The following is an 11,506-nucleotide window of genomic DNA, read 5'->3' as shown; positions in this document are numbered from 1 at the left end:
AAAGCCAGAGCTTGACTTTGATCCTGCGTGAGCAGGAGTAAATTAGTACATTTGACTGATGCTGCTGGAGTTCTGCCAGCACAGTGTAAATGAGATCAAATGGAGGATCTTTACAGGAACTGAATACAAAAAGATTACAGTAATTCCTCGTGTTTTTTTTTTTTTGTTGTTTTTTTTTTTTTTCTTTTCCATGATCACTTCCAAATTCTCAAGGACAGAACAAGCTTCCCCACTCTGAAGCTTTTCTTGTAATTCTCTTGTGCTTTCCTATGGACTGCTGCCAAATGCTGTGTGCTATTTGTATAGGACTTTGTGTCATAACTCCAGAAATCTCTTCCCTGATAGCATATAGTTAGGACTATTTTTCTTCCCCATGTATTATTTTACATTTATTCACACCAAGCTTCATCTGTCACTTATCATGTAGTTTTCCGCTATTGTGGGGCTTACTACCTCCTGAGTAATTCAGCAGGATGTGTAACCTCACAACATATTGCCTCTTCCAACTGGAATCTTAATACTCTGCAAAGTCACACGCAGAACTAGTATTTTTCTTGATTCAGACAGAAGGCTTCTGGTAGCAGAGGGGGATTCGCAGGCAGATTCTGCTCCAGTGGCACGCTGAGATTTCAGTTTGCATGAGTCAGGCTAGAAATCAAATCCTGCAGCCCCTGAGCGGCTGGAGGAAGAGCTCAGCGTGTTCAGCGAGGCAAGGGATACCGAGGGACCTGGAAGCAATAGCCGCTACCACACATGTGCATTAGTGCAGTGTAGTTTTTGCAAAATATTTATTACAAAATAAAAGTAAATATGGCAACAAAACTTAAATAGCAAATGACGTGACACTGGCCATAAAGCTCTTGCTATATTATTCTAGTCAGTCTTTTACAATAATCAAGTATGTCTCCAAGGGAAGCTGCATGTAGACAGCTTGAATATATTTCTATATTATTGGCTCTAGCTGTTTGAGATGTATTAAGTTGTGTGTCTCCTGCTTTCACCAGTATCCAGCTGTGAGCAGCTGTGCCTTGTGCTGGGCTCCCTGATCTCCCTAAAATGGACCAGAGCAGGCAATTTGCATGCTCTATAAAACCTGCTATGCTTCAGCCATCCTCACTCCCCCTTTTTTTTGAAAACACAGCAAATAATCTATGCCTGTCCCTTTTTAATAAGGTAGCAGGAAATGGAGTAGCAACACTGAAGTACCTATTGATCTACTTTGAGCCACGTCTCTTGGGAGGTCTGTGAGAAGTTGCTTGGATTTCTTTCTTTTCCCGCTTACTGAAAACTCTCAAAAGTCACCAGTGGGAGTAAGTCTGTTTTCAGACAGACTTACAGCCTAAATGCTGAAAGGCTTTCAGGTGCACTCCAAACAGGAATGCAGTCCTTCAAGTCTTTTAAGTCATACGTCTAATGGAAGCACTCTTTAAATAAAATATACTTACATTTAAAAAGGTGTCCGTGTGGGGGGAAATCTTCCTAAGGCACCCAAGAATTTAAAAAAACTTTTCTTGCTTATATTACTTACAGGACACTTTTGTTCCTCTTCTCTCCAAACTTAAAAATGCTGGCTAGTTAGGAACCTTAACATACACAAAGACATAGCTGAATATCATTTAAAAAAAAACAGAACAAAAAGAAAATTCTTGGTAAATGTAAAGCACTATGTCAGACAGCCAAGGGTTTCACTAACTACACAAATATATCACGGACAACACGTAGAAATGGTCACATTAATTCCAAGGTTTCCATTGTCAGCGAAAAGGTGTGCTATAGCTGTGTCGAAAACTAGGCAGTCACTGTTGAGTATGGCAGCAGACACCCCGTCGTGGATGGAGCGGGGCGTTGCCTCCCAGGTCAGCCGGCGGCGGTTGCCGTTCAGCTCCAGTCTGTATGCAAAGTTCTCCGCTTGCTTACGGGTGCCGATGAGCAGCACGATAGCGAAAAACTGCTGATGACCTTCGTACTTCTCTTGTTTCTCCAGCACCAGCATGAAGTGGTGACCAAAGCATGACTGCATCATGACCCAGTCAACAGCACCTGGAAGGTTAATGTCTGTGGCAAGAAAAACGATGTCTTCTCCCTGAAGGGTGGTAATGCTTTTGTGGGCATGCATAAGGTGGGACATCACGGCTTCCAGAGATCCCTGCCATTTACAGGAGGCTCCAGGACACGGGCAGGAGTAGGGACGATACTCACATATGTCTTCGTGTTCTGGCTTTTCTGTGTGATGTAGTGTCAGAGAGCAGCCTGTCGTTGCGTACTGGAAAAAGACCAAATACAAGGCATCAGGAAACATGCCCAGCATAACTGTTCATTGCTCCCACCTGTGATCAACTAGCACTCTCGTTTTCATTGCAAATTTTATATTAGATACTTTTATTTAGCTCTGAACTTAGAGCTGAGCTTATTTTTTTTCCCTCTTAGGAATAGGTTATTCCTGTACTTCGTTGTTGCTGTTTGTTTTTAATGCAAGCACTTAGATAAAATGGATTATAAGGTTGAGTTGTAAATAGATTTGCTGATGTAGTTAGATCTGATCAGCTGAAGTGGTCCTGGTATGAATTTTTCTTTTCTTTAAAATGAAAAAATGATGCTAGTTTGGGCAAACAGCTACTAGAGTGGTGTATTTTTAATAAATACACCTAATTACCATCACAAAGCAAATGCACTTCCATTAAACTAAAATGCAGAATCCCAACAGTTTTAACACTGGAACAGTTTCAACATTGCAGTTGTGAGGAGTGGGAAGACAGATGATGATTTTTTCACTGAGCGTGAGGCGGGTGCACAAATAAGCACCATGTGACTTCTCTTAATGTCACTGGGCACCTCCTGAAGGTTAATCTGCTTTAAACAAACAGGGATGCTTTTCCTTTTTCTACAGTGAGTTCAGTGGTCTACACTGACTACATTGCTTCCTCATTACCTCTAGAGAGAAAAAAAAATCCTTCCTGTTCTTTCCAAGGGCATAGCTGCCCCAGCCTGTAGAGAGCTGTGGTGTTATCTACAACACTGCTAGCACTATCGCAAAGGTTATAGCTTGTGTGCATGGCTGCTTACAGATGCTACAACACTTCCTTGAGGACAGACATTCTTCTTTGAGACTAAATGTGAGGACCACATCTTTGCCATCCTAAACAGCACGTCTGAAGTGCCAGAAGGCTGGCTGAAAAAAAACCAAGTCTGTATAGACTTGTTTTAAAAAGTCAGCAAAGGAAACTCCAACATTTAAATGCTTATTTTTGGATTAATACAAGTGGAAGAAGTTTAAGCTCAAAGGGTTACATGCCTGAGATGCAAAAAGCCAGAATCCTCTTCAGCTCTGGCAAATCACCCATGCTGCAACACAGTGCTAGAAGTACTAGGACAGAAACTATAGCTTGGGCTTCTGTAGGAGCTTGTTTTATAAGCCATAATATGGTAATGTGGGCCTTCATTTGCTGTGCCTGCCCCTGCTGCTTAATCCTCTGCTAAAGGATTTATTCGCACATGTGAGCAGGAGATGCAGGAGGGCAGAGGTGTGCTGCAGTGCAATGGGACTGTCCTCCTGCCAAAGAGAGAAGCCCCATCAGGCAAACACGCAGATCCCGTGCCAGCTGTGTCATCACCGTACGTTTCTTCTGTTTTCTCCCCATGTTCATATCCCTGTTGACGCTTCAATCGCACTGCACTGTGTTGCAGAGCTGCTCTGATTAACAAAAACCTAAGTAAGAATATATAGCTGCTGGTTGGGCAAAACCAGACGTCTACATAGACCAACATCCTGCCTCAAAAAGTGACCAGTGGTGAACATAGCAAGAGCATGAAGTAAACACTGGTGTTTTTTTCCATCACTGTGTGACATACCTCCTTTTGTTTGTTCCTGAACACAGTGCTGCTGGTGAGATTTGGCGAGCCCTACTGACAATGGGAGATTGTGAACAGAATTACAGAATGGTTTCATTTGGAAGAGACCCTTAAAGATCATCTAGGAACAGAGAAAACTTGCCGTCCTCATGCTGCTTGGCAAACATCATTGGTATTCACTGTACCCCTCATTCACACTGAAAAGTCTTTAAGTCTTTCCCTGTGTACAGGTTATACAATACCTTTGATCTACTTGCACCTTCTACCTTTTCCACTTCTACTATGACCTTGATGAGACAGGAACCAGGGCTGCATGTGGTATTAGCACACATGTGCTGCTAATGCCTGGGTTGATGTGACTGTTTTATGCTTTTTTGTTGTCTTTCTCTCCATTTCTAGTATTCCAGTTTTTAGAAGTATTATGTACTTGTTTTCACAGTATTTTATTTAGCACCATATTTGCTTTCCTAAGAGGAAACAGCTCAGAAGTCATCATGACATATATAACTTAGCATTCCATATTTTTGCCATATATGTCACTTCAGAGGTGCTGGCCTGGGCTTCACTTTGACAAGATATCTGAGTGTCTTAAAGCATTCTGAAAACATTGTCTAAGCTTGAAAGTGCTCAGCAGGGACAGGCCAGTATTGCTGACCTCATAAATGCAGGCAGGCAGGGACACGGGATTAAAGTAACTTGTCTGGAGCCATGAGGGAAATCAGTAGCAGAGCTGGGAATAGACTGCCAAGTCCAAATCCCTATCCTGCTCCAGCCAGCAGACTCTCCCTGCAGTATACAAGTAGCTTGAGATACAAATTATGCTTCCAGGAAAGAAAAAGCCTGCCTGCTCCTGTATGTATGTAGAACAGCAGTGTTCAGGGACACAACAAGGATTTACACTCCCTTGTGCTTTTCCCTCCTGTGTTTTGTAGAATATCCATCCCTGCTTTTAAGATCCTTCCATCCTTTTAAAGCTTTCATTCAAGCTCAGTGACAGACGCTCAGCCCCATCTAGCAGTGATGTGAGATCTGCTGGAGACACACAGCGGGGTCCAGCCCCCAAACCAGTGAGCCTCTGTGCTTCCCAGAGTCTTATGCGTGTGAGAGAGAACGTTTGGGCTGCCAGTGGCTGCCTGGTAGAGTGCCTCGAGAAACTCCGCTGTGCTGGCAGTGCTGGGCGTTCTGCTACAGCTCACCTGGGAAAGGGCCAGTGAGCACTGTGCCATTAAATACAGAGTGCACAGGCCCTATACATGTGTAAATAGGGTAACATAGGCAGACCTCCATGTGTAAGGGATCTCTGATCAATTAAAGACATTAAACAGTAAATATTAAGCAAAACAAGCATGCATTTTTATCAGAAAGAAAAGCAAAAGACCACTTTATTTGAGTTTATTGTGTTTTAGAAATATGTACGATCTTGTTTTAGTTTGTTGAAAATCTTAAAAATGACTCTTTTTTAAATTAAGAAAATTGCTGAAGAGGCCGTACAGTAGGCATTAGATAACATACAGAAGTTTACATACAATACTAACATGAATATGCTATTTGTCTGCAAGTGGTTTGCGTACGTAGGAAGCGTGTCATTCTTTCCCTTGAAGTGATGGTGTACCAGAAGTGGTCTAAGGACATACAGCACCTCTGCCTACCTCCTACCACGTGTCTGAAGAAAATCTGAGGGAGTGATCAGTCTGATATATGTAAGTTTATTTATCTTTATATAGCTTTTCAGTTTATATACAGCCTTACCTCACCTTCCAGTTTTAAAATCCAGAATGGTACTATTGGCTGTGAGGTGCAGGAAGGCTTTCAATTTATTGCTGCAAAGTGGAGCCTAAGAGTACAATAAAATGAATTTACTGGATTCCTTTTTCTTCAAAGGATCAGAACCATCTGAAAACTCAGAAATATGGCAATACCTCTACTTAGAGATGGCTGTATTAAAGGATCTTGGAAGACCTTCTTTATGTGAGGTACCTCTGTCCTAGCTCCCAAGATGCAGCCACCACTCCTAGGAAAGCTAGAAAGAATTATGTTTCACTCCCCCAAAGAATCAAGCCCTACGTACATAGATTTTTTTCATGTATTTTATAACTAGAAAAGCCAATTTATTTGTTATACATAAAACATCTTGGAGTTGAATTAATCACACTGCTGAGAACTCACTGATGTACCTATCCATGAGGGGTCACCCCCCCCCCATTATACATTGCTAAATGCAGTTCCACAGACCTGCCCAACAGGGCTGCCATCTGTGTGTGAACAAACACTGATTTTGCTATTGGATATGCTTGCCTTGCTGTTGAAGGTAAATTCTACCATAAACTGGAACACAAACAGGAACTGCCTAGAGTTTTACGGAGCACAGATCAGGAGCAGCCGTCTCCATGTCATTTCCATGGCCACTGCCAAGGTAACTCAGGCATGAACAGCTCTGTTTGTCAGGTCCCATTACAAAAGGCTAGCAAAACACAGCAGCACGCAGACCTCTGCTACTACACGTGGTTATATGAGGACTGTAGTTCTGGAGATAACAATTAAGAACACTTACAGCTCTACTTGCTTTCTAGTATACATTGGATTAAGTGGTTAAATATAAAAATGCCTCTCCTATGCTATATTGCTCAGTTAGCCAGGTCACAATTCCAGCTTTTAGCAGCTAACAATCACAATATATCTCACAAGATTGCTGTAAAAGTGGCTTTTGATGTCTGTTCATGAAGCCTTGAAATCACAAGATTTATTTCATAGCCGGTTTTGCACAAAAAATCTCAATGTTGCAGAACCTATTTACAAAGTAAGTCAGGTTCATAACTAAAGAGCACCTTTACATTATTCCACTTGCACTTTTTTAAAAGATGAGGAAAAAATAATATTCATTAATTAGGTGTTTGTGTGTGATTATGATTGTACTTAATTTTCTGTATTTTGCTTTGGACACTAAAAGCTGTATTTTCAGTAACTTTACTGTGATTTTAAGATTTAAATCTCCCACAGTGTTTTTTTTTTTTTTTTTTCCAGAAGCCATGTAAATTTGGGAACTACATTATCTGCATTTCTTTCTTAAATCATTTATGAACCCTCAAAGTGGCTGCAGACACAGGCAGCACCAAATCCCCATTTTCTGTCAGTGCTATCATGTCTCAGCCCTACTTATTTCTGGTACCACTCAGAGTTATTTCTAGAACTACACAGAACTATTCTGGAAAGACAACTGCTTTTAGTTGTTCTTCCGTGTCTTCTGGGGCTCAGTTTTCTTTTCTTTTTTTTTTTTTTTTAATTCTACTTAAAAAAGATTCCCCTAACTTTGTTAAAAATCCTGGTGCTGAAGCAGCGCCGCTGCCTGCCAGCTGCAGCACGAGGTGAGGCGGTCCTCGCCCCGCCGCTGGGTGCTGCTGCGCCACGAGCCCTGCTGGGCGATGCTCAGCTCCGCAGTGGGTGCTTGTGGCTTTGCAAGCACTGATGTGAGAATTAGTCTTGACAGTCTCCTTGCTGTTTCTGGGTCTAAGAAAGAACAGTGAAAACTATTAACATATGCTAATTTAATTTCGCTGCTCTTGGGAAAAGTGAAAGCAGCAGAACAGGAATTACTCATGGTAGAAAAAAATCCACATAAAAGAGAGGGTGTGAGAAGGTAAGTGAAGCAGAGCCCTATTCACCTCTGCCTCCACAGGGCACTTCGGGGTGCCCAGACAACTGGGGGCAGAGAGACCTTGAACGGATACTGGTGAGTACGAAGGAAGCATGCCCCTGCCTGGGGCAGGAACGGGATGCTGGCCGGGACGCCAGGCGGGCACGCTGCCCATCGTACGCTCTGTGCGGCCTGAGCTACACAACTCACCTGTGCCAGAGGCACGCGTGCGGTCATGGTAGCGTGGCCAGGGGCTGCCAGAGACATCCAGAGCCTGCCTGCAGAGCTTGCCCAGCTCCTCTGCGCTGGGCCCCAGAGCCGCATGGACACGCTGCCATCCCTGCACCGCTCCAGAGCCCCCGCCGTGTGCTGCGGCTCCCAGATGGGCTCTGGCCTCCTGCTGGCACAATGCCTCACGGCAAAGCATACTGACTGCTGCCCCTTCAACTCTCAAATCCTCACACCTCTGCATAAGCCCATGAGCACCGTACCAAGAACCCAAACATCCCCAAGCCAACACTAACCCAGCACAGTCAGTCCAGCGCACCTTGGTGGGAGATTCTAGCACAGAGCCCAGCCTGGGATCATTTCAGAGACCACCAAAACACTGCTGGCTCAGTCTCCTCAGTCCCAGTCCCGTAACCAAAAAGCTGAGCTATCTGATGCCCTGGGCTTCCTGCAGGTACTGCAAACCTCCAGCCTCACTTGCATCCCTCCTGTCTGCAAGCTACTGCTTTGAAGAGCATGACGTTAACCACAGAACTAACACTTGGAAGAACTTTTGGAAATACTGCTTTCTTAATTGGTTTACATGTGCTGGTCTTTTTATTACTATTTACATTTAGAGAATGCCCACCTGCAGAAGTGCTTATAGCTGATGTACCTGAACCAAACCTTGACTGACAGTTGGGTCAATTCTTGGGTTAGGGGAATGCTCTTTTTTTCTTTTCTTTTTTTGAAACGTACTTATCTTTATTGGTTTCTATTCCCTTACCCATGGAGAAAGAAAACCTAAAGGCGTGAACAAGCCAATCCCATCAATTAAGGGCTTTAGAAACCTGTTACCAATGGAGTAACTTAAAGTCTGACAGGCAAAGTTAGGAATGTCTTATCCTCTTCAAAGGAAGAGTCTGCAGGCTTGTTCTTCTTTTTCCCATACTTTGTTTAACTGTATCATGTGGGGAAGAGCAGGTGTCCTGCCGGGTTGTTCCGCTGCTGGGCAAATTTGCATGCTGCACGTATCAGTGTTGCGTTTCAATGCAAAAAACAACGGTAAGGATTCTGGTCAGAGGAGCTGTTCCAATGTTGATGCATCAGTTTCACTAAGGATGACTAGAGAATACCAGTTGTCACAGATTAGACTGACGAGACGCTTCAGAAAATGAAAACTAGGCCAGTATTTGTCCTAGTGAAAGAGAAAAAAAAAGCAAAACAAAACCCAACAACACAGAAACACCCTGACAGAAACACCCTGACTGTTCTTATTCCCTGAGGCTCAGAGCCAGCCGCTGCTGGGCACCTGACACGCTGCCCTTCCAGCAGCGCTTACCCGAGAGAGGGCCCGTGCAGCAGCACTACGTGCCATCTGCTGCTGCTCCACGAGGCTGCCTCCCACGCAGGAGCCGTGCGGTAAAACAGCCCCACGCTGCCAGCAGCTCGGTGCGGTGCCCGCAGCCATCCCGCTCTGCCTTGTGGCCCAGCCAGCTCTCAGACAGGTGCTCTCTCACCACCGCCTGCGCTTGCAGAGCTGCTGGAATTAACGCAGATGATTCACTCCGGAGGTGCCATTATTCCCGTTGCATCGTTAATGACTCCTGGCTCCTGCGGGCCGGCTAGAGAAAGGCTGTTTAGGGCCTGGCTTTGGCAGGCACCTGCGATGCACGGCTGCTCTGCGGGCAGCTCCCACCAGAAACCTCAGGACACGGCTCCACCAGTCCTGCTTGGCTGCTGCTCCTCACTTTGCCTCTGGCAGCTCCCTATTTCAGATCTTCCTTCTCATATTCCATGTCAGCGATGGCTTCAGCAGTTCCTGTGTCTGTCCCACCATCTCTCCAGCCTGTGGTTTTAAAGTGCTTTTGCTACTGCGGAGCCTAAGCGTTGAGGGACTCCAGGAAGATGTAAAAAGGGCCCACTCAGCACTGCCCACACCCTGATAAATGTGCACTAGGAAGGATATGAACTTTAGAGCAGTTCACCTTGTTCTTTTAAACAGAACACTTACTTGAATAAAAAAAAAAAAAGACTTAAATGTTTAATCTGAATACTTGAAATAGTACTGAGACAGAATGGACTTCAAAAAAAAAATAAATTCAGGCATCGTTACTGAACTGACAGCTTATCAGACCCTGTCCTTCTGAAGGAGGATTGCAAAGAACTAATGGGAGGGTTGGGAGCAGGATTCCTGCCACCTCCATGAAACTCACTCTCTCTCTCAACTAAGCATCGCCATAGGTTAAAACATCCGGAAAACAAAAAAACTTCTAGTCTTAGAAAGTACTGATTATGCCGGACACTAGGACAAAGTTTAGACCAGGATTTACAGCGAAAGATTCATTACAGGTTTGTTTCCAAAGGCTGGCGGTTCTGCCATCACGCCGTGTCACTTTAGAAACCTGCAGAAGCACCGAGCAGGCCAGCGGAGGCCCACACGCGCTTCCTTTGCTGTTCTGGGGGCAGCGCCGGGCTGCGGGCACGTGCGGGACCCCGGCCCCGGCCCCGGCCCCGGCCCCGGCCCCGACCCCGGCCCCGACCCCGGCCCCCGACGCGGCGGCCCGGGGCAGGTCCCGCCCGCCCCTTACCTTGCAGGGGAAGAGCACGGCCGAGGCCACCTTCTCCATGGCCAGGTTCCTGATGCTGGGGGTCAGGGAGCCCCGGCAGGTGGGGCAGAGGCTCAGCTTCTGCCGGCATTGGTTGCAGACCAGGTGCCCGGCCTGGCACTGCAGGATGGGCGGCAGCACATAGTCGAAGCACACGGGGCACTCGAAGAGCGACGTCAGCTCGTGGTGCTGCGGGGACACCGGCCCGCCGGCCCCCGACAGCACGGCGGCGGGCACGGCCGAGGAGCCGCCGCCGGACGCCGCGATGGTGGCGGCGGCGGCGGGAGCGGCGGCGGCCGGGGACGGGGCGTGCGGCTGCTGCTGCTGCTGCTGCTGCTGCGGCGCCGGCTGCTGCTGCTGCTTGCCGCAGGGCTTGCTAGCGCCGGGCCCGGCGGAGGACGGGCGGCTCATCGCGCCCCGCGCCCAGCACCATCGGGCCGCGGCCGCCCGGGAGCCCGCCGCGCCCGGCCCCAACGCGGCGCTGACGCAAGAGGCGGCGGCGGCTGCGCGAGGCCTCCCCCGCGGCCGCTCCGAGCATGCTCCGGGACGGGGCTGCCTCGCGCCGCGCGGCACGGAACGGGACGGGACGGGACGGGACGGGACGGAGCCGGGGCCGGGGCCGGCGGTGGGTGCAGGGCCCCGCGGCTGGCAGCTCAGCAGGGCCGGGGGCGCAGCACGGCCGCCAGCCCGTGAGCACGGGGCGTGTGCCGCCAAACGGCCCGGAACGCCAGGGCGGGCAGCGCAAACGGCATTGCTCGGGGAAACGGAGGCGTGGGTGTGAGCACGGGGGGCACGGGGCGCAGGCTGCTGCGCTGCTCTAGGAGAGGCTTGTATGGAAAACGTGAAAAAGAACAATAAAGGATATTTTACTTTAAAGTGTTCCTTAGAATGAGTTACTTCCTTCTGCAGCACTGTTTTAGGTGTGAGGATCAGATGGGAAAATAACTTGGGCTGTTTTAATTCCCCAGACAAAGAAGTTTGAAAATAAAATACGATATTATAAACATCCTGCGTCTTAGAAACCTTGGAGGAGTGAAGACAGTCTTAGGACAGAAATCTTCCAAGGTCCTTTTTGTTTTACAGCAAGACCAAAGAAAAAAATGAACATTTTCTTGTAGATGGCGGAGCTGTAGGTAAAGGTGCGTATTTTGTGTAAGTTTGATAGTCATTGGCCTCCTGCGATTTCACGGCTCTCCTTGCTCTGGGATTA

General features: G+C 47.0%; 1 protein-coding gene across 1 annotated transcript; it reads right to left on the bottom strand.

The window, feature by feature from the left end:
* Window positions 1-756: 756 nt before the first annotated feature.
* SIAH2 (siah E3 ubiquitin protein ligase 2) lies at window positions 757-10,755 on the bottom strand. Its single transcript, XM_084291634.1, has 2 exons — window positions 10,279-10,755; window positions 757-2,263 (listed from the first exon to the last, which is right to left on the bottom strand). Exons 1-2 carry the CDS (start codon window positions 10,705-10,707, stop codon window positions 1,706-1,708), a joined length of 987 nt encoding a protein of 328 aa, XP_084147760.1. The 5' UTR covers window positions 10,708-10,755; the 3' UTR covers window positions 757-1,705.
* Between the last annotated feature and the right edge of the window lie 751 nt (window positions 10,756-11,506).

The sequence above is a fragment of the Netta rufina genome, assembly GCF_964035555.1.
Source record: "Netta rufina genome assembly, chromosome: 9".
Taxonomy (NCBI): domain Eukaryota; kingdom Metazoa; phylum Chordata; class Aves; order Anseriformes; family Anatidae; genus Netta; species Netta rufina.
Note: the sequence above shows the minus strand (reverse complement) of the source record. Positions and strands in the feature narration are given on the sequence as shown.